The 24,427-nt window shown below is 41.0% G+C and overlaps 1 protein-coding gene across 3 annotated transcripts in view; it reads left to right on the forward strand.

The window, feature by feature from the left end:
• Positions 1–23,136, forward strand: part of LOC133377432 (formin-1-like) — a 45,901-nt gene extending 22,765 nt beyond the window's left edge. For 2 of the 3 annotated variants that reach the window (XM_061611491.1, XM_061611490.1), the window contains exon 2: positions 21,081–23,136. In XM_061611491.1, coding sequence (XP_061467475.1) covers positions 21,201–23,072 — 1,872 coding nt within the window. In that variant the 5' untranslated portion in view covers positions 21,081–21,200 and the 3' untranslated portion in view covers positions 23,073–23,136. Of the gene's footprint in view, positions 1–17,526; positions 17,618–21,080 lie in introns of all 3 variants that reach the window. The other variant, XM_061611489.1, reaches the window with a different exon arrangement.
• The last annotated feature ends 1,291 nt before the right edge of the window (positions 23,137–24,427 follow it).

Raw genomic sequence — 24,427 nt, forward strand, 5'->3', positions numbered from 1 at the left:
TCTCAGGCCAGGAACCTGGCAACCCTATATAAAACCCATTACAGTAGTCTAAATAGGAGGTTATTAGAACATGAGTAGATGTGGCTAAGCTATCTTTATTTAGGTAACAGCTGGCATGTCAGCAGAAGTTGATAAAAGGCTCTTCAAGCCACAGAAGCCACTTGAACTTTTAATGACCCTAAACCCTCTAGAAAAAATTGGACATCATTCGCCCATGTGGATAAACAACCTACCACAGTGCCTCTGTATTGTCTGGAATGGATTATGTCTTAGTTTATTCACCTCACTCAGTTCATTACAACCTCACTTGCATGTGGTGAAAAAGAGAGCTAAATATAGGTCAATCCCCTTTAGCTACTTTAAGTAAACATGAAAGCTTAGGGAGATGTGATCATAGATGTAGGGAGGATTGTAATCTTCACAGATGCATTATATGGCCATTATACTTAACCTAGAGATGAGGAGCCGGGAGAAGCTCTCTAGAGGAAAGTTTAGAGGAGAAAACGATCTTCAGGACCCCACAACTCTTGGAATCAACTGATCATTGGAGCCTGCGAAGCTTGTGCACGGTGCTCTGTAAGTCCTGACAATCAGCTGATTGCCAGCGCTTGCTGAGTCCTATACAAACACTGATTGGTGGTATTTGCAGTTGACTAAGCTTGCCCTTTTGACTAAGCTATGCCTTTATCTGCCCCACACCTGACATCATATATGACATCAGGTATAGGGCAGATGGGTGTGGCTTTGCCAAAATAGCCTTTAGATCCCAAGCCGGATGTTCCCCACCATTACCCTTGTATAGAAATAGAAGAGGACAACAAAAAGGATAGAACAAGAGCCCTTTTCCAAAAGATTAGAGAAATGAAAGGGAAATTTAAACCAAGAGTAGGGATGTTGAATAATCAACAGGGGAACACACTTAGTGACCGAGATGAAATAAAAGGAAGATGGAAGCAATACACTAAAGAACTCTATAAAAGAGATGCCAGGATGACAGATTCATTCACAGAGGAACCGTATGATGAAGAACCAGAAATTTTAGAATGTGAGGTGAAAGCTGCTGTTAAAATACTTGGAAGAAACAAATCACCAGGAATAGATGGCATACCAATAGAGTTGCTACAAGCTACTAAGACTGAATCTGTCCAAATTTTGATAAAAATTTGTCAAGGAATATGGAAAACTAAACAATGGCCCACAGACGAAGCGTTCCATATACATCCCAATTCCAGCGAAAGAGGATCCCAGGGAATGCAGTAGTTATCGAACTATTGCCTTAACATCCCATGCAAGTAAAGTAATGCTCAAGATACTACAACAAAGGCTCTTACCATATATGGAGCGAGAAATGCCAGACGTCCAAGCTGGATTTAGAAAGGGAAGAGGCACCAGAGATCATATCGCAAACATACATTGGATAATGGAACGGACCAAGGAATTTCAGAAGAAAATCACCCTGTGCTTTATAGATTACAGCAAAGCCTTTGACTGTGTAGATCATGAAAAACTATGGAATGCTTTAAAAGAAATGGGGGTGCCACAGCATCTGATTGTCCTGATGCGCAACCTATACTGTGGACAAGAGGCTACTGTAAGGACAGAACATGGAGAAACTGATTGGTTCCCCATTGGAAAGGGTGTGAGACAGGGGTGTATTTTATCACCCTATTCATTTAATCTATACGCAGAACATATCATACGGAAAGCGGGATTGGACCAAGATGAAGGAGGTGTGAAAATTGCAGTGGCTTTCTGTTGCACACAACAAGGTTAATGTGAGAAGCTTTGGTTCACACAGGAAGGGACCATGCTGCAGCTTCTCCAATTGAATGTCTACTGTTGGGAAATTGGGTTAAGCCTAGCATGAGATGTTTTCCTGTATGGATAGGGACTTCTCATATTATTCATTCAGTAATTCATCCAAAAATTTGTGTACTGCTTTCCATCAAGAAAAAGTACACACAGTAGCTTCCAAAAACCCAACAACAAAATTAAACAATACAATATAAACAGTAACATTTAAACAATTGAAATAGAAACAATAACTCTGAAGTAAAATATGCTATAATATCAAAACCCACAGAATTGGACAGTGTTAATATTTAAAAATTCATAGATCAGAGCAGCAAACTGATGAACCATGAATAAAAATGTATTGAGGTGGAGCTAGAAACTCATCAAGAACGTAGCTGTCTGTGCCACTAGGAAGAGTCCATAACTGAGGTGCCATCATTGGGAAAGGCCTTTCTTCCATCCTGACACAATGAGCAACATTTGTTAGGAGAAACACAAAGCAGAGATTCCTCTACTTATCTCAAGGCCCAAGCTCCTCCTGCTATATCTTCCCAAGGGGTGACACTGGCCCAGACAGCAGCTGGATTGATGCTTCCTCCAGTGTCCAGCTTCTGATGCTAACCTGATGATGGGATGTGCCTGGTGATGTGTTATAGCGGCTTCCATGCCATCAGAGTTATGAGGGCTAAGAGGCTCTGAAGAATTACCAGGCATGGAAGGAACAGCAGTATTGTAGTTTCCATGCTGCCAGGTAATGAAAGAATGTAACGTGAAAGGTCTTTCCTGCTACTTTACCTGTCACTTAGGATGTGTCTCCATTAGCACTTACAGTAGGGCCCCGCTTTACAGCGCTTCGCTTTACAGCGTTCCGCTAATACAGTGGTTGTGAATTGTAGAAAGGCCCCGCTTTACAGCGCTTGTTCCGCTTTTACAGCGGTTTTTTGCCGCCGGGCGCCATTTTGGTCAATGTAAGTCAATAGGATCCGCTTTACAGCGGTTTTCGCTTTACAGCGGGGGTCCAGAACGTAACCCGCTGTATGAGCGGGGCTCTACCGTATTGGGGCGGTGAAGGCAGGATGGTGTTGGATACCTGGCTTGTGGATGCCAAAGGTTGCTGCTGCTTACTGGAAGGTGCAAGGCATGGGAAGCAAAGTGCGGTGCAGGTGTTAGATTGGCTTTGCTGCTGTGCCTGCTCCATGACCCGCTCCCTGCACCTGCACCTTCCTCTCCAGGTAAACAGCAGTAACCTTGCATCCAGCCTTGAAGCTTGCTGGATGATCTTGGGCCAGTCACAGTCTCTCAGCCTAACCTAGCTCATAGGGTTGCTGTCAGAACTAGGAAGTAATTAGCTACAAGTAATGAATTACTTGTAATTCATTACTTTTTTGAGGAACGAGTGGGTAATTCCTTTACATTTTGATTATAATAGAACTAGGAGTAATTTTATTACTTTTGTGGAGTAATTGTAATGTTTCCAGCATTACTTTTGGGCATTACTTGGGGGGGGGAAGCAGGGGAAGTCTTCTGCCCCTCTGATTTGTGGATGAAAATCATGTGCCTCAAACTGGGCTTCTGTGCAGCATCGCTCTTCCCTCATGCTCTGTGGGTGGGTAGGAGGTGACGAGGGAAGAGGCGGAGAGTGAGACGGAGTGGAGTGGAGAAAACAATTGTTTTAAAAAATGGATGGTGGTGGTGAAAAATGGAATGGAGGGGGAAAGGAGCTGGAGGGCAAGAACACGGATTAAGGAGGAGAAGGAGGCAGCAGCAGAATGGAGATAAAGAACTGTGGAGGTGAAAGATGACAACGTGTCTGTGTGTGTGTGAGTGAGAATACTGTGTTTGCACTTGGCACACAACGTGGCCTCCACCAGCCTCTCTGGCTACTGTGCTGCATTTGCAGTATTTTAACTTTTTTGCATCTCAGGGGAAAATGTTTGCTTGGGTGAGTGTCCCTTAGTTGGTGGCAGGGCAGGGTCTGGGAGGTGGTTGAGTGAGAGACATTATGCTTGCTGGCTGAATGGGGGGTGGGTTGCACTTGGTTTGACGTGCAAAGATCTGAGTAGTGGCCTCTGCCTCCCTCCCCACCTCCCTTACCAGCGGAGAGACCACCATTGCTATCTTATGGATAAAAAGAATTATTCTACTACCTCTGTATGTGTGTGTTTATTTTTAATGTTGTTTTAGGTTAGTTAGATGTGCAGCAGCCAAGGCCAGCACCTTGTAGGCATTTTTTTTAAAAAAGTAACTGAAATGTAATTGTAGTGATTACTTTTGAAAAAAGTAAAGTAATCAGTTACTTTCAGAGCAATTATAATTGTAACTGTGATTACTACTTTTTTGGGCCAGGTAATTGTAACTGTAATGTATTGCTTTTTAAAAGTAATCTTCCAAGCTCTGGTTGTTGTGAGGATAAAATGGAGAGGGGGAAGAACCATGTATGGTGCCTTGAGCTCCTTGGAGGAAAGGTGGGATAAAAATGTAATAATAGGAAAAAAATGTTAAAAAATATTAGTAATGATAGCTGTGTGCAGCCTCCATTCAGAGCTTGATGAATATCATTTTTTTCTGGGGATGAGAAGGCAGTTGCTTAATGTCCTGCTTGTGGGCTTTTTAGAGGCAACTGATCGGTTGCTATGGGAAATAGGATACATACTGGAGTAGATAGACCAGAAACCACTTGATGCCTTTATCGTGTTCAAATATTCAAATTCTTCCAAGCTACACAGGAAGTGGATTGGACTGTGAAAGACCAACCCAAATTGTGTTTGCATTTTGACAAATTTGTAGGGCAGTACACTATCTTAGAGAGGAGCTCAGGTCTCCTGCTCCCCTGGTGCATTCACTATAGCTGCTGAATTTCCCTGCTTTTTAAAGTTTGATAGAAATATCTGTGTGCTATAGGTACGTTCTTAAAATGCAAGGGTTTTTTGCCTATTAGTGAATTTATATTTATTTGTATGTGTGTTTTGACCAAGAGCTTCTAAACTATTTCTAAAACTACTGTCAAACACTAGATATTATTTATTTAATTTTATTTATTTAAAATATTTCTATCCCACCCTTCTACCCTACATTGGGGCACTCAGGGTAGCTACAATAAAATTGCACACATATATAATAATATACACGATAAAACACAAACATTACAGTAAATTAAAATGCATAGGATACAATTAAAATAAAATGCATTATGCATACTCATACACACACATACAAACATACATACATGTATATATGTGCATACACATATGAGGGAGTGAGAATAAAAGAATTAAATAGATCAAAATAAAAGGTAAGAAACTTAAAACAGTGTCAGGCTGACCCATCAGTCCAACCAAAGGCTCTCCGGAACAAAATAGTTTTTACAAGTTTCCGGAAGACCATCATGGAGGGAGCAAAATGGGCTTCTTGGGGCAGGGAATTCCAAAGTCTGGGAGCCACAATTGAAAAGGCTCTCTCCCGCGTGCCTGTCAACCTAACTTCTTTCATTCCAGGCACGCAGAGGAGACCAGAGGCAGATGATCTTAAATCCAGGGTAGGAACATATGGACATAAGCGGCCCCTTAAGTACACTGGTCCAAGTCCATTGAGGGCTTTAAAGGTCAAAACCAGCATTTTGAATTGGGCCCAGAAACAAACTGGGAGCCCGTGAAGTCGATAAAGCACAGGGGTAATATGCTCCCTGTGCCATGCTCCAGTTAACATTCTGGCTGCTGCATTTTGGACCAAATGTAGTTTCTGAATCGTTTTCAAAGGCAGCCCCACGTAGAGTGTGTTACAGTAATCAAGCCTCGATGTCACCAATGTGTGTGTGTCACTATGGCCAAGTCAGCTGCTTCCAGGAACGGACGCAGCTGGTAGACCATTTTTAGATGGCCAGAAGCGCTCCTGGCTACCGCAGCCACCTGATATTCAAGCAGCAGGGCAGGATTCGGAAGAGCTCCCAAATTATGGACCTGCTCTTTCAAGGCGAGTGCAACCCCATCCAGAACAGGTTGCAACCCTATCCCTGGGGCAGTTTTCCTCTTGACCAGCAACACTTCCATCTTGTCTGGATTAAGTTTCAGTTTGTTAGCCAACATCCAGCCCTTCACAGCCTCCAGGCACCGGTTTAGGACAAGCACTGCCACCCTGCCATCAGATGGAAGGGAGAGATAGAGTTGAGTGTCATCAACACATTGGTGACACTGCACTCCAAATCTCCAGATGACTTCTCCCAGCAGTTTCATATAAACGTTAAAGAGCATGGGAAACAGAATGGAACCCTGTGGTACCCCATAGGCCAATGGCCAGGGGGTCAAGCAGTAGTCTCCCAGCACCACTTTCAGGGTTCTGTCCATCAGATAAAACAGTACCTCCTAGACCCATCCCAGCAAGAAGGCCCAGAAGGATACCATGATCAATGATATCAAAGGTCGCCAAGAGGTCCAGCAGCACCAGCAGTCATGCACTCCTCCTGTCTGATGCCCAGCGTAGGTCATCAAGCAGGGCTACCAGGACAGTCTCTGTCCCATTATCAGGCCTGAAGCCTGATTGAAAAGGGTCTAGATAATCCGATTCATCCAGGAAAACTTGGGAGTTGAGCCGCCACCACCCTCTCAATCACCTTGCCAAGAAAGGGGAGATTGGAGACTGGGCAGAAATTATTAAGATCTGCAGGATCTAATGAAGGTGTAATCACAGCCTCCTTCAACAATGTTGGCATAGAACCTTCCCTTAGGGAGGTGTTAATCAGATATGTCAACCAACCAGCCACTCCCAATCTGGCAGATTTAATTAGCCAGGATGGGCAAGGATCAAGCGAGCAGGTAGTGGCCTTCATTTCTCCCAGAATCCTTTCTAGCAAAGCCTTTGACTGTGTAGATCATGAAAAACTATGGAATGCTTTAAAAGAAATGGGGGTGCCATAGCATCTGATTGTCCTCATGCGCAACCTATACTCTGGACAAGAGGCTACTCTAAGGACAGAATATGGAGAAACCGATTGGTTCCCCATCAGAAAGGGTGTGAGACGGGTGTATTTTATCACCCTATTTGTTTAATCTGTACGCAGAACATATCATATGGAAAGCGGGATTGGACCAAGAAGAAGGAGGTTTGAAAATTGGAGGGAGAAACATCAATAATTTAAGATATGCAGACGATACCATACTATTAGCAGAAACCAGTAATGACTTGAAAAGAATGCTGATGAAAGTTAAAGATGAAAGCACAAAACCAGGACTATAGTTCAACGTCAAAAAGACTAAAGTAATGACAACAGAAGATTTATATAACTAACTTTTTTAATGTAACTTTAAAGTTGACAATGAGGACATTGAACTTGTCAAGGATTATCAATACCTCGCACAGTCATTAACTAAAATGGAGACAATAGTCTTTTTTTTCCCATTAATTTTTATTCAAATTTTTAAAGACAAAAAACAAAACAAAACAAAAATTATTAAACAATAAAATAAAATGTTGACTTCCGATTTATCGCAGATCAGCTATAAGTCTACAATATATAACAATCCTGTCTCCTAAATTATGTTATAAAATCACTTTCCTCCAGTAGCTATCTTAACTATTCATAAAATCTCATAAACATTACTTTATTCTTCCCACAAAAAGTCAAAGAGAGATTTCAATTCCTTGAAAGATATATCTTTCAATTTTTCTCCAGATAAACATGTCGACCAATCCATCTCATTCAAATCCACTAGGTCCAATAATTTCAATAGCCATTTTTCCATTATCAATATTAATTCCATCTTCCATCTTCCATAATCCTGTTAAGTCCAATAATTTCAGTAACCATTCTTCCATTATCGATAATCCTATTAAGTCCAATAATTTCAATAGCCATTCTTCCATTATCAGTATCCCGTAATAATCTTGTTATCATAGCCATAGTCCAAATAAACATATAGATTAATCCATCTCGTCAAACCAGTTTGATCCAATGATTTCAATAGCCATTCTTCCAATATCAATATTGATTTCATCTTCCATCTTCAATAGTCTTGTTCAGTCCAGTATTTTCAGTATCCATTCTTCCATTATCAGTATCCCATATTAATCTTGCTGTAGCCATAGTCATATAATAAGAGTCTGATGGGAATCTCCCTCATCACAAATCTTTTCTTGCCATCAATTCTGAATATGTTGCTGAGATATTGTTGTAAAGTCACATCTCTGCTCTTCTTTTTTACAAAATGCACTGGCTCATCTCTTAAGAATTTTTCCATTGTCCCATATCTGTAGCCAATTCCATAGATTTTTTCTATGTCAAACTCCATCACATCATTCCAGTCCAAAAACTTATCCAAGACATTGATAACTTTATCTCTATTATCTTCATTAATTTCTTCAGAGACAACGTTAAGTTCCAAGCAGTAAGCTTTGTTTCTTGTATCCATAGACTCCAGATCTTTTTCCAATACTACATTTGTTCCAGTCTCCAGTGCCTCCTCTCTCACAGAATCCACTATTTCTTTAAACTCCTGCGTCATTTTGCTTAATTCATTTTTCATCTTCTGTCTACCCTGTCTCCAGATTTGTTTCGTTATCTCAATCTCATCCATTATTTTCTGAAACATGATTTCTTCCATGGTCTCAGCCCCTTTCCTGATTGCCATTCTTAGAACCACAAAAACAAAAATTATTTCAGTCACAATTGGGTTAATATTCCAGGCTCGATGAAGTCACAATGTAGACAGTACAGCCTGCCTTATCTCTCATGTTCAGGAATACAAAACAAATAAAATGGAGACAATAGTCAAGAAATCCAAAGAAGGCTAGGCCTGGGGAGGGCAGCTATGAGAGAACTAGAAAAGGTCCTCAAATGCAAAGATGTAGCACTGAACACCAAAGTCAGGATCATTCAGACCATGTCATTCCCCATCTCTATGTATGGATGTGAAAGTTGGACAGTGATAAAAGCGGGAAGAGAAAAATAAACTAATTTGAAATGTGGTGTTGGAGAAGAGCTTTGCGGATACCATGGTCTGCGAAAAAGACAAATAATTGGGTGTTAGAACAAATTAAACCAGAACTGTCACTTGAAGCTAAAATGATGAAACTGAGATTATCATACTTTGGACACATCATGAGAAGACATGATTCACTAGAAAAGACAATAATGCTGGGGAAAACCGAAGGGAGTAGGCAAAGAGGAAGGCCAAAGAAGAGATGGATTGATTCCATAAAGGAAGCCACAGACCTGAACTTACAAGATCTGAACAGGGTGGTTCATGACAGATGCTGGTGGAGGTCACTGATTCGTAGGGTCGCCATAAGTCATAATCGACTTGAAGGCACATAACAACAACAACAAGGCTTTACAAGCTGATATTAGTTCAAGGTTCTTCAGTGTCACCAGAGTCAGACATGATGAGGCTTGCTCCAGAAGCCTTGCCGATCAGAAATTTGGTCACTACTGAAAATCTCATACAAAGGGAATATTTAACAATATTTACAAGACCAATACTTATGAAAATGTAAACAGAGATTACATCAATCTCAGATTTTTAGAAGTAAGAGGCTGAAATTTACATTGAATTCAGATAACTACTTAAATGGAGTCAGCGTTATGAACAGACACTGAAAAGCTATACCAGCTTTGCAAATTTAAACATGCATCATGCAAGAATTCAGGGTCAATTAATTATATAAGCAAGGTCTGTGGCATCATGCATAGAGCTAGCCATAGATTACTAAATGACATTTGTTATGATAGGGGCAAGAAAGGGGAAGCTCTCATGACTCCAGCCCACACTGCAAGTTCCATAGTGTAGCTGTCCAACCACTTACCACATTAATAGAGAAACATAAAACACATCATGAAACAAATGATGCCAGGAGCATAGGGACTACAGAGTGAGCCCAGCTCTGATTTGGTGGGAAAAAAATACATTTTACATGCTGGAGGCCCCTGATTCAAATCCAGGCTACAATTGGTCATTTTGCTGGCATAGTGGAGCTTCAGCCCAGTCTCAAATCCCCTCAGTGGTGTAACTCAAGTATAGGATTGCAGCCTTAGGCTGCAATCCAGTACATGTCTACTCAGAAGTAAGCTCCATTGGGTTCAGTGGGACCTGCTTCCAGGAAAGGGGGTATTGGATTGCAGCCTTCATGTTCTACATTTGTGCTGTGTTTTTGTTTTTGTTGCTGAAACATTGTTGTTTTGATTTCTGAGACACTATGCAAACATGTGGGATGGGAGGGGAATAAGTTTTAGAAACAGGGATGTAGATCCTGTGGACCTCCTGATGTTATTGGCTCCAGCTAGCATGGCTAGTGGTCAGGAATGATAGGAGTTGTATTCCAGCAATATCTGGAGAGCCACACGTTCCTCCACCTGACACAGGACAACCCAACAATAATGGCATTCTTCATTACAGCAAGAGCTATAGCTTTACTTCTTTTAAGAGATTCAGGTTACTGTTGACTTAATTGAAACAAGATATGCTCAATAGCGTTTATAAGGCTTTGGCACAGTCATATTTTTGCTTTTCCAAAGTACAGTGGGTTTTGTGCCAGCAACACCTGCTCTTTACCAAGTGATCTGACTGCTGACCTGCTGTAAAAAGATAATCTCCAACTGCCAGAGAAAAAATGGACTATAGAACCACAGGCTTCGCTTACCTTTTTGTCTTCGTATAGTTATTATGGTAACTTATATAGGAAGAAAATAATAAATTGATTTTGATCTGATCTTGTGTTAAAAAGTATTTGAACATAATATTTTATTGTCTGCATTCAGAACTTACTATTATTGTATTAGCTGGAAAATACTGGACTTTTAGTATTTTAATTCAAAGCTCAGCCACAGTTTCAAGGGTTATCTTTGCTTGGCTTTTGTTGTTTGTCTTCTGCTTCAATTACATTATGCTTCTACATTCAAAAAACATCATGTCCGTACTTGATGCTGCACAAATTCATTTTGGCTTATCGTGGTGATCTCCAACCTTATGTTCTAAGTCATCTGTTGGCGCTGTGTTCATAAATCATCTTGGCTGCTTTCCTTCTCATGATGAGAGTATATAACGTTTTACACGCATAAAGCTCATTTTGATCTCTGATAGAGGCTGCCAAGTTTTTTTCTTCTTGAACAGTTCTGCTGTAATAAGTAAAACTAGGAATCCTTTTAAGTATATGTTAATTTCTACAAGCAGTACGTTGGCTGGGATGAGAGAGAGAGTGCAAAGCAGTATCATCCACAAAGCTGACTTGCTTCCCCTCCCTCATTAAAGAAGTAACAACTGACCAGAGCCATAATAGTCCTGGTCAAAAGAAAAAGGAAAAACACAAGTGACAGAGTAGCAATAGTTTTCTTTCTTTTTCCATTTTATTTTAAAGTACTAAAGTTGGCCTATAGAGCTTGCACTGGCCAAGGACAGCCTTGTCCTTCTTTCCCATTTACTGAGTCATAATCTGAGCCCTGCTGTGGATCCCTCATCTATAGAGGCTAGATAGGTGGTTACTAGTGATAGGGCCTTCTCAGTGGTGGTGCCCAGTCTATGAAAAATGCTTGGGATCTACTCTGTTTTCATTTTGGGCAAACTGTTTTATTTTAATGTCAGATAACTTAAAGGCTGCTTTATACATGTTAATTATTTTGATGCTGTCTTATAGTGTTTAGTTATTTCAGGTGGTTTGAATGTACATTTTTAATTGAAATTTTATTTTCTCTACTGTGGAAAGGTGGTGTATAAGCTTTTTAAAAAATAAATTATGTAAGGAACAGAGAATGATATTAGATATTTCCAGATAAAACATGTTTTCACAATATGTTTGCTTTTTATTTCTAATAAATTTTAAAAAATCTTTATACCTCTAGTATTCTATTCATGCCTTCAAATGTACAACATTTACATGTGGTGATGCTAGTCAGATACCTCTACCAAACCAGCCCTACTGGACTTGACATGCTTGGGCCCATATGCCTCTTACAATCAATGTGCCACGTGAGGTGTTGTTGAGGTGTGGTCCAGGCATGTCCATTCCCCCTCCGTGAGTGCGTACTAGGGATAGAAAGAGCTGTCTATTTCAGTTCTCTTGGTTTTTCATTTTTCTGATCTTAAATTCAGTTCTTTACATTTCTGCAGCAATATGCAATTTTTTTTATTTAAAAATCCTCATGAAAATTCTCCAGCATTTTAGTGCAAATGTAGGCAGTTCTGTACACATTTTTTGCAAGTAATTTCTTGACACATAATGCATTTTTGTGTTTTATTTGTACTCATATATTCATTTTTAATAAACACTTTCCGCCTAATATATGCATTTTTGTAAACACTGGTTGGTTGGCAAACTGCAGTGCAAAATTTGAATCAGTGCAAATTTCAAAGGATGGCTGTTTCAGTTCTCATATTGTTTTGGAAAGGATGGATTTGATAGATTCCGCTTGAAACACAGCTTGAATTGAATTTCTTGCTCATCCCTAATGCATGTATATGTTTAGAGGTTTATGTTCATAAGTCATAAACATGAATGTTCAGTCGGTTAGTTTCTGATGTTATTACTGTTTTTTAGAATTTGTAACTTTTAAAAACGTGTGTTTCTTTAATTAATCTAAGATCCTTTTAAAATGAAATGTAAGCTAAACTATGTGGTTTTAATCATTTAAAACATTCATATATATGAGATCATCAAGAGGAATGCTGTTAATGCTTTTATAAATAAATAAATATTCAAAGTAAATATCAAAGAAGTTATGTAAGATAGTGGTCAGGCGTAATGGGTGTGATTCAGACATTTAAAAGTTACTAAATTAAGTGCACAAAAGAGCCTAAAAAGACCCATTAGGTCACATTGTAAAATTTGATCAACCATGTTTTTAAAAACAGCATAGTCAGGTGAATTGCCCCTTCCCCACCCACATAGCTGTGTCTCCTCTACTACTGTGGATAGAAAATAGCAGTGTGTGTGTGTGTGTGTGTGCACACGTCACACACACACTAACCACTAACCCTTGAAGTGTGGCATGTCAGTTGTAATTCCTTGAGCAGTTTACAGTGGAAGAGCACTGATTGGGTAGCACTAGGAGCTGTCAAGTCTGGAAGCACAGTAGCATTTTAGGAAGGACAAGTGGTAGAAATTGCCCAGTGTTCCCTGAAACTGTTTTAGCATTTGGGTGCTTGTGCTGCATCATATGGCAACAGCAAGATAATTTAGTGTACACAGGGAAGTGAATAAGCTATTGATTTGACTCTTGAAAAAAATCACTGTGGACTGCCATATCATTTTCCACAATAATTTCTAGCCCTGATAGGCTCTTCGTCTTACACAGTAAGAATTAGACACATGAGAGATCATTGTCCTTCATGGATTAAGCATTGTAGCTTCCATATTACATACTGTGAAATATATCTTGTGTATATGTGATTTGATCAGGACGATACCCAGGCTCCGCATTCAGCAGAAAATGATCCTAAAACAAATGGATATAAATAACATTTGTATTTTTATTACACATCCTTTAATTTTGGACATTATCCTACCACTTATAATCACAAAGCATGTGGTTAAACTTTAAGCTTTCTTTTCAAAAACAACACTTTGTGTGTGGAGAGTGTGCAGTGCTTGTTATGTGTTCACACATCAGCAAACCTAAATTAACCCATCAGCATACAGAGTTAACTGCTTTATGAGAAACTTTACAGGTTAAGGTTCATTGGGCTGGTGTCAGGGTAAGCTTACATATATACAGAATAGAGAGGACATCAGACAAAACAAGTAGGTGGTTCTATATTCCCATTGGACTGGCCTTGTGTTTACCCTCTCTGAAGTCTTTCTCTCAAAGTAATATTCATGTAGCTCTGCTCCACTTGTCATTGCAAGCTACTGAATTTAGCTTACTAGTGCAAGGCTGAGGGACAGGACTATACCAATCCTGCTTTCATAGGCTGTTCAGCTTTCAGATAGCATGCAGTATTGTATCCCTACCCCATTAGAGTAGTATACACGCTTAGCACAGGGATGGAGGAACCTGTGACGCTACAGATATTATTGGACTCCAGTCCCCTTACCCCAGCCACCATGGGCAGTGATGATGGAAGTTGTAGTCCAACAATGTTTGCAGGGCCACAGGCTCCATGTTGTACCTCTCCACTCAGCCACCACTACTTCCACCTTGCCTATAGTCGCACATGAGGCAGCACGTTATCTACGCTTCCCAAAAACACCTTTACATATAGCAAAGCTACTCTGTTTCCCCAGCCCTTGCTGTAAACCAGGCTTCCAGGCAAGCCCCACCCCCTATACCACCTTATGTACTCTCCCTGAGGCCAGAGCTATGGATTAGCTTCCTTCACAGGTTACTGTAACTCAGAGGTACTTTTAGCTGCCATCACTTGATACCTTATACCATACTCTTTATTTATTTATTTATTTATATTTCCATGTATAGACCGCTTACTATCTGAAAGATCTCAAAGTGGTTTACAATAGAATACACAAGGTACAATAAAAAAGAACATATCATATCAAATTAATTTACAAAGCAAAATACATGAACAATATCCATATACATAGACACAGTATAAAGGCCAGAGTGGGCCTCAAGGGACCCAAATGCAAAAGATTCAAACACTGGAATTCCTTGCATGGGCCTCATGAATAATGTATTTGCAGCTGATACTCTGAGCTCTGATAAACCAGGCAAACGCATCGGCAGCACTAATGTGATCAGGGAAAACTGGGCCCCAAAACTGTCTGCTCCCTGGTCTTATGTGGTGAGATGTTTTGGTTCCTCCATCCAGGGTGTGGCGTGCACAGCCACACTCCAGTTGCCCCAATGCACCACCCTTTCCAATCATCTTCTGCACTGACACCGACCAGCCCCCAACTGCAACCACCTTGTTGGACTCCTCATCCTGCCCCGCCATTGCTGCTGCCACTGCTACCCGGATGCTAGTCCTAGACAAACGGGTCCTGGATGAGATGAAATGGCTGCTGGGCCCAGGAACAGCTGCCACTCACTTTACTAGGGAGACGCTGCGAGCTCTTTTGGGCATTCACCATGGCCCCACCACAACCACCTCAGGAAGGGAGGTGCTGTTGCTGGCTGTGCCGCCGCCTCTGCAATGTTACGGCTTGCTTCACTTCTCTGCGCACTGACAGCAGCGAGAAGCTGAGGGCCGCTCAGCCACTACGCAGGTGTTGCAGGTGGCCATCTTCTGGGATGCTGGGTTCTTGGTTTAGGTTTTGCCACCTTATGTACCCCTTGGTAGCTGGCCAAGAACCAGGTATGTTTTTGAAAGCAAACAATTTTATTTAAAGAACAGATTTTACTGTAGCAAGAATACTTTGGTTCAGGTACTTAAGCATGTAGTTTCAATTACAGTAGGGCCCCACTCATACAGCAGGTTAGGTTCCAGACCCCAGCTGAAAAGCAAAAATCACAGAAAAGTGGAACATAGCGTCAGAATGGCGGTGAAAAAGGCGGAAAAATTCAAAAACAAAATGGTGGCTGGCACGGAGGTGAAGAGAAAATAGCTCAAAGGAGCGCAACAGTGGCCGTCACGGTGGAGGAGACAGTCCCCTGGGAGGGCAGGGAAAGGATGAGAGGGAAAGAGCCGCCACCATGAACACCAAATGTGCCACAGGAGCAACAGCAGGGAGCCACCGCCGCAAAATCTTAGCGGCCGTAGTAGCAGCTAAAGGGAAAAGGCACCGCTGCCACGAGGCAAGCAGGACACGAGTTGAAGCCACCGCCACAAGCTTCAAACTCGCTGCTGCTGCTGATGGGCACTTCTGCCCACGGGTGAAGAAAAAGCCCTGAAAGGGGGGGAGCCACCACTGCAAAAGAGAAGCAGCACAAGCCGCTAACAGCCCTGAAGGGGGGGGAGCCGCCACTGCCGCTGTAAAAAGAGGGAATACAAGCAGCCCCCACTGTCCCAAAAAACAAAAGAGAAACAGATAGGGCAGGAAGAAGCGAAGGGGGGGACAGCTGAAAACGACCACCCCAACCAGCCCAACTATCTCCAAAAAGGTAAACGAGAAAGAGGAGAGAGGAAAAAAGCTGGGAAACAAAAAACCCAACAATAACACCCTCCGAAACACACTCTGTCCCACACAAAATTTTCACACGCACTTAACTTAAAGGCTCAATTCTCACAGTATATGTGGATATAAGTGCCTCGGATGAAGGCAAGAATGAACTGGAGTGGGACGGGCATGGATGCCCCAGGTCTTGACTTCAGTACATTCTTGCCTTTGGACGCTAGATGGCGCTGCTACCCACGTGATGGCATGCCACCGCCGTATTAGCGGAACGTCGAAAAGCGGGGCCATGCTGTATATGTTCCTCACTTTAATGCAGTTCACACAATAACTTACTCAGATTCAAATACCAATATCAACCTGCCTACCTAATCCCACTACAACCCAAATCTCACCCATTCTCCCTCCAGCCCTCTTTCTCCAAACATCCAGCCCTATCTCTACCAAGTCAAATCCCTATCTCTTCCAATGTTTAGCCTTATCTGTCAACTGACAAACCTTCAAAATATAAACCAGTGATCCCACATTCACCCAGCCAAACATACAATATCTTACAATATCTGCAGGGCCACAGGTTACACTAACGTTCCATTCACGCATTCCCCCTCCCAACACTCACCACTTACTATAACAACCTATGAAACATAACTTACCATAACTGATGCATATTGTAATAAAACAGTATCAACTTTTTACACAATAGCATGGAACATCACACTCCATCTTCAAGTAGTGAAGATATCTTTCTGCCTTGATTGTTTGAGCAATTGCATCAACTAAAAGGGCATGTCCCTAAATTCCCTTCATGTTCCTTGAGAAGTTCCTTTGGCAGCTGTAAAATTAGAGAAGCTTTTAGAGCACTGATTTCAAACTTTTCCCCCCACAGACCACTTGAAAATTGCTGATGTTCTTGATGGACCATTTAATGATTTTTTCTGCCTATTGTAGAAATTTCTGTTGTATCAATTGTAATGTGTTGTGCTCAATGCTGTATGATTTTTAATTGTATTTTTATTTCTTATATGGTATTTTATTGTACTACAAGTTACATTCCGCAGAATTCAAATTGTAATACAATAAAATACAATATAAGAAATAAAAGGAGTAAAATACAATTAAAATAAATATATTTAATGTGGACATGCCATGGACCACCAGAACGAAGCTCATGGGCCATACTTGGGGAACCCCTGATCTAGAGAATTCTGCATATAGAAGGTAGGAATAAAAGCAGAGGAGTTTTCTAGGAAACTAATTGTACTGACAGTTATGGAAATGGAAAGCCATGATCTTTATATTACATTTGGAAAAATCCTATTGAGATGTATGATCTTTCAAAAGTACATAGTAAAAGCAATTGCCTGTTGCTTGTTCCAGTGCTATGATGTAAGTGGTGGGAAATGTATTGAACAGAACTCACAGTGTACTCCAAAATGGAACTGGAATTGAACATAAAATGCATGTAACTTTGAGAAATTAAATTAAAAAGAGGCATAATGTAATTACTATGTTGCTAGCTTCCGCAGTGCTATTAGCACACGCTCATCTATCATACTTTATCAATAATATGTCTAACTGGATATGAAAGCAAACAGGCAATAAATGTATTGGTTGAACTTCACATTTAGAAATAAGTGTTTTCCGTGCTAAATAATATAAAACTGACCTTTAAAGCTTTTTTAAATGCCAATTTCCAATTTGTTTTAAGCATATTTTTTGCTTCTCTATTTTGTTTTTATGCAGCATCTTTGTTCTTCACGTACATCTGGGAGGCCAACCTGTGGCCTTTAAGATTTGTTGGACTCCAACATCAGCCCAGCCAGCATGGCCAATGGTGAGGGAGAATGGAATGGTAGTCTTACAATATCTGCAGGGCCACAGGTTAGCCACCCCTGATCTGTATGATGCATTGATCCATGCTTATTGTGATGGGACTCTGCTAAATTTCAAGACAATCACACAGTGATTCCAGGTAGCATAGACTAAAGCAAAACTTTATAGAAAAAAAACTATACATGTTCCTTAGAGCTTTCCTTTTTGTAAATGAAGTCAGTGGAGACTGATCTGCTGGGACACAGCCCTCTCAATCAGAATGTCAAGCAATTTTTTAAAACATCCACCAGAATCTCGAAGTCACCTACTCTTTCTTGTTCCACACACATTTTATACTTCTATTTGAACTCAAGAGAAGCTGCTCAAACATTTCTATCAATCTACTGCTCTCTGGCCAATCAACTAATTGTTCTCTGGTCAATCAGCTCTGTGTACCACTCAGCCAATTCTAATCCAAAATTATAGCTATGGCCAAGAAGTCCCTCCCCTTGGTCTGCTTGCTTGTCAGCCCTCCTAGGAAGACTTCTGCTCCATCTGTTGTTAAGAGGCCTATATAACACAGCCACTATAAGCAAATTAGGGAGGAGCCTGGGAGGAGTCTATGCTGCTTCAAGAATAGCTGCAGTTGGTAGTCTTAGTTTACAACAGAATCATACATAGATTCTGAGCATGCTCAGTGCTTTGAGAGAAAAAAGCTATCCCTGAAGCAGGTCGGCCGCATGTCATCCTTTACCTCAGTATACTCTAGCTACAGCTCAGCAGAGACCCATGCTTTTATAAATATGAATGCAACTCACATTGTGCTGCTGGTGGTGTTGTGCTGTGTCAGCTATAATGTTAAAGTCCCTGGTTCAAATGTCAACTCTGCTATGACCTTCCTGGGTGGCTTCAGGTAACCTGCTTCTCAGCCTCAGCTGGCCATCCATAACATGGGGATAAGAATACCAGATCCCCTCACAGGTGGTAGTGGTTGTTGTTATGTGCCTTCAAGTCGATTATGACTTATGGCGACCTTATGAATCAGCGACCTCCAAGAGCATCTGTCATGAACGATCCTGTTCAGATCTTGTAAGTTCAGGTCTGTGGCTTCCTTTATGGAATCAATCCATCTCTTGTTTGGCCTTCCTCTTTTTCTACTCCCTGCTGTTTTTCCCAGCATTATTGTCTTTTCTAGTGAATCAGGTCTTCTCATGATGTGTCCAAAGTATGATAACCTCAGTTTCATAATTTTAGCTTCTAGTGACAGTTTTGGTTTAATTTGTTCTAACACCCAATTATTTGTCTTTTTCACAGTCCATGGTATGCGCAAAGCTCTCTTCCAACACCACATTTCAAATGAGTTGATTTTTCTCTTATCCGCCTTTTTCACTGTCCAACTTTCACATCCATACATAGAGATTGGGAATACCATGGTCTGAATGATCCTGACTTTGGTGTTCGGTGATAAATCTTTGCATTTAACACAGGTTGTAGACTGCTGAAATAATATAAGTGAAGAACTCTGAGCGCTTAGGAGAAATGCTATTTATATGAAAATAATATAAATGATGGGTTGTATCCAGTGAAGTCATCCTGTTTGGCCAATGATTTCCGCCTGTGCAACAAGACTCTCTCTCCTTTCCATGCACCCCTGCAAATCTGCTCCAGAGAGTTGCGGGGAAACCCCAGAACATATTTGGTGGTGTGAAGGGAGTGCAGGGGGACAGGAAGTCCTATTGCTCTAGGTGAATTATCCCATGCTAATGGGACAATTTCATTGGATACAGCCTTGTATTAGGAAAAAAGGTAAAGGTGTCCCCACACTTGTAGTGCGAGTCATTTCCAACTCTTAGGGTGACGTCTCGTGATGTTTACTACGCAGACCATATATATGGGGTGGGATTGCCAGTTCCTTCCCTGGCCTTTCTTTACCCCCCAGCGTATGCCAGGTACTCATTTTACCGACCATGGATGGATGGAAGGCTGAGTGGACCTCGACCCCTTTTACCGGAGATTCAACTTCTTCCTTCCATTGGAATCGAACTCTGTCCGTGAGCAGAGCTTCGGCTGCTTTACTGCTGCTTACCACTCTGCGCCACGGAGATCTGCACCACGGAGAAAGTGCTACATAAATTATTATTATTAAGCACAAACCGGAGATAGCCAGTGACTTAGGCGTGCTTGACTTTTCTCAAAATAACATTCACTAGGTGTAACCTTCAACTTCTAATAGATAATTAGAATATCCAGGGCCAGTTCTAAAGGGTGGCAGCCGCGGATCGCAGGACAGGAGCTTCCACCTGCCCGCCATTCCCTTGCCCCACCTACGTGTCTCCTGTCTTTTAGCATTGCTCTTAATGAAGGTGGCGGCTGAGGTTTCCCTGAGGTGCTGAAGCCCCTGCCGCCATCTTGGTTGATGGCAGAGATGTGTGTGCATAGTACGCATGCATGCCATCAACCAAGATGGCGGTGGAGGCTTCATCCCCTTAGGGAAACCATGGCCGCCATCTTGGTTAATGGCAATGCTAAAAGACAAGAGACACGTAGGTGGGGGGGCATGCACGCGCACACACACACCAGGGCCCCGGGGGAAGCTGATGCCCAAGGGCCCCAGCATGCCTGGAGCCAGCCCTGAGAATATTTCATTATATCAAAACTGATAACTGAGTTGTATGCAAATCAAAATTGTTTTGTTTTCTTTTATTTGTTTGGGTGTGTTTTATCTTACATCAGAATTTGAACTTCTAGTGGTATAATCTAGTATTGTATTGTGTTTAGTGGTTCAGTAAATAGGAACATAGTATATCAAATATTGGTCTGTTTTGCTCAGTATTTTCTAATTCGGGGGGCAGCAGCTCATCAGGGTTTCAGACAGAAATCTTTCCTAGGTCTATCAGTGGCTACTAACTGTGATGGCTGTGTTCTGTCTCCACTGCAGGAAGCAGTATGCTTCTGAATACCACTTGCTGGAAACAGCAGGAGGGAAGAGTGCTGTCTTATTCAGGTCCTGCTTGCAGGTTTCCTATAGGCATCCGGACTAGATGGGCCTTTGGCTGGACTAGATGGGCCTTTGGCCTGATCCAACAGGCTCTTTGTATGTTCTTACATACCTGGAGGTACCCATGACTGAAACTGGGACCTTCTGAATGTAAAGTTATGTTTTTCAGCCATACTGCATCAGCTAAGAGAGTTTTTTTTTTTTGAATTTATATCCCACTCTTCCTCCCAAAGGAGCCCAAATTGTTTTTTTTAAAAAAACAAACACCCTACATCCTTCAGTAACAGTGATACCAGTGTGAGGTCTCTGTTGGGGCACATTTTATTTCTAGCAACGTGACTAATAACTGTTGAGAATGACTGTTGCATTACAGTTCTTGTGACAGTGTAGTATCTTGGATTAAGTTTTATAGGAGAAGAGATTTTTGTTTATTTAAATGTTTTTGCATAACTTACTTTTGACAAGCTTCTCTTTTTCTTTTTAACAGGAAACGTTACTGTACAAGATTAGTCAGATGCCTCCCCTACTTTCCTTGCATCACATGGTGTGTCATACAAGGTTATTAATACTGACCTCATAATTTAAATTAAATAATTAGACAAACACAATGGAAGGCACTCATACTGTTCTCCAGTTGCACAGACCCATCATGGAGCTTTGCTGCGTCAGTTTCTATCTTCCAAAGGGAAAAGTAAGAGGATTCACATACAAGGGCTGTGTAACACTAGACAAATCCAATAAACGTTTCCATAACTGCTATAAAGTGAGGGAAGGCTCAGAGGCAGTAGGATCAAGAGGGCAGACCTGTGAAAACATTGGGGAGATCTTCTTCAAGCAAGCAACTACTAAGGATATTCTCACTGAGCTGTTTAAACTAAATGCTGAAAAGGAGAGACTGTTGGCTGCTCTACTTAGCTCAAGCTACATTCTAGGTGTTAAAATGGGAAATCAGGAGGGAAAGCTACAAGATGTTTCTGAAAGCCTGAAACATAATGATTACAACAGACTGGGTTTCAAGGATCAACAAGAGTCTCTTTCGGAATCTATGGAGAAGAAGTCCACCCCAAAAAACAAAAAAATGAGGAAATTTAGCAAACGGAGAGAAAGCACTGAGGATTTTATAAACAAGAAAATGAAAAGGAAGATCCCTGGAGTTTTGGAGCCTCCAGCATTAAATAGCAAAGCAATATTGTTGGACGATGACAGATTACTTTCTGCCAAATATCCTGCCGATTATTCTTCTAGTTCTTTTACATGTTCTTATCAAGAAAAAGTGAAAGGCAAAGATGATTTATCATCAGATGTGAATAAACTACCAGAAGGATCAAGGAGAGAGTGGTGTTTGCTTGAGAACAGTCGAGCCTTGGGATCTAATACAGACCTCTCTGTTTCTTTCTCAGAGTATGACAATGATGTGTTTGGACACTGTTTTGCACATGATCATAGTCTGTTAGATGATGTAGAGGATACACTTAAAGTGATTCAGGTGGAGCAGAGCAGAGCATTCCTGAACTCTTTCCAAGAAACTTCAACAAACCAATGTGATGCTTTTGATAAGACTGTAGCATCTGAAATGGTGCATAGTTACAATCATATTGGAGGGAACTGCAAAAGGAAACCTGTAGTCAAAGTGCTATCAAAAGCACAAGAATCAGAATGCCACCTGCAGAATGTTGGAAGTGCCTCTGTGGAATATGGTCAAATACCTGATGCCTCTAGTAAGGGGAGCAAAGAATCAGTTGGTTTTGGTTTTGCTACTGTAATGCGGGAGAAAGAGCAGAAAGACTGTGTTCCACAACATAAAGAGAAACAAGACCATGTTATTGATGAGTCATGTAGTCTAGTGGGAGCAGTCAATAAAACCTTACTGAAAGTTATACAGAATGACAGGTTAGATGAAACAGCAGAATGGAAGAGATTACAGCCTGTTCAAAGAGCAGACAGAAGCCCAGCAGGCTTAGTTTTTGAAAAAAGACCTACAGCACCCCAGGAGTACAAAAAACATTTGTCTTTACACCTGCCAATAAATTTGAATCCTGATATTTGTCAGACAAGGGCCATCATTAAGCAGGAAGATAAAAGGCCACTGTCTCCATCCTTAGTAGCGGTTAGCAATGTTTTTAATAATTCATATCCACCCTCCAATACATACAAACAGATGTCGCCTCTTCCTTCTCCTTTATCCTCAAGTCTGCCTAGCCCACAGCTACACCACAGAATACTTCCATTGCCTATGCTTGACACTGAAGAAGAATCTGTGTTTAGTGATTATTGCTGTTCAAGACATTCCACAACAAATTTCCTATTGGGTAAAGATTTGGAAGCACAGTTGCATCTCAAGTTTTCTGACTTTGCACATCGCGGGCTTTCTGTGAGACAACCAGGCCTACATCAAGTTGCCAGTGAGAACCATTTTGAAACGAGCAGCCTTCAAGAAAAGAAAAGTATACAACAACAGCATCAACTGCATTCAGGTTAGTCATATTTCAGTTATTTTAAAAAAATGCCAAGAATAACACATTTAACAGGGAACTTCCATTTATGGGACCCACACAGGACAAAGTCCTGAAGAATTGTATGAAGTCAAAAAACAATTTTGGAAACTATACCTATTTTGTAACTCTTGAGTATATTTGGAATGAAAATATATTAGATGTTAGCCTTTTAAAAATACATTGAATAAAATATTCTTTAAAGTCTTCATGTTTTGAAATTAACCTTTATCCTATAGGCAATGAAAACAAAAAATATATAAATATGAGTGAAGATGTGAATGGTCAGTAGATTTCTTAGATTGCTAAACATTAACCTTGTGTATTTGCTATTGCTTGTTTTTACTTTTCACTATTGAACTGATCATTTTTGTTTTACATTTTCACGATAACGTTTTTATTTCACGCCTTCAAATATAGGCAAAATATGCCAAAACTTTTCTTGTGTTTTGTATATTGGACTAACAAATTAACAAAAACTCTTGGCTTCTCATTCTTGCATACACCCCTATCTTCCTGATCATCTGCTCCCATTGGTGGTACATGCCCTGGTCTCCTCTCGCCTTGACTACTGTAATGCACTCTATGTGGGGTTACCCTTGCAAACGGTCCGGAAGCTGCAGCTGGTTCAGAACGCCGCAGCGCGCCTGATTAAAGGCAGCCGCCGGCGAGATCACATAACTCCAGTGCTCAGAGAGTTGCACTGGCTACCAGTTGCTTGCCGGGCCCAATTCAAGGTGTTGATTTTGACCTTTAAATCCCTACATGGTTTTGGCCCAGTCTATCTGAAGGAGCGCCTCCAGCATCATCAGCTATACCACCTAACAAGATCGGCCTCAAAAGACCTTCTCTCTATCCCACCAGTCAAAACAGCTAGACTGGTGAGGACTAGAGAGAGGGCTTTTTCAATTGTGGCCCCCACCCTATGGAACTCCCTTCCAAATAATCTCCGCCAGGCCCCCTCTACAATGAGTTTCTGCAGGGCCGTGAAGACCTGGCTCTTCAGGCAGGCCTTTGGGGTGGGTTAGATTTTATCATTATCGCTTTTAGATTTTAATGTTATTGTATTGGTGTGTCATTTTGTGTTATTTTGATCATTTTGTGCGTTGCCCAGAGTGGCTGGATGGCCAGCCAGATGGGCGACTAAGAAATCCAATAAATTAAATTAAATTAATCTGCCATACAGCACTTTTTGTCTATGAATGCAATCACAAAACTGTAAAATAATACTGTCTGAATACCATGCCATATTATATTGTATTTACTGAATATGCATATATTGCATGTATATAGTTATGTTTTGTATACTGTTTTTTAATTAACATTTAATTTTAATTTTATA

Source organism: Rhineura floridana, chromosome 2 (assembly GCF_030035675.1).
Source record: "Rhineura floridana isolate rRhiFlo1 chromosome 2, rRhiFlo1.hap2, whole genome shotgun sequence".
Taxonomy (NCBI): Eukaryota; Metazoa; Chordata; class Lepidosauria; order Squamata; family Rhineuridae; genus Rhineura; species Rhineura floridana.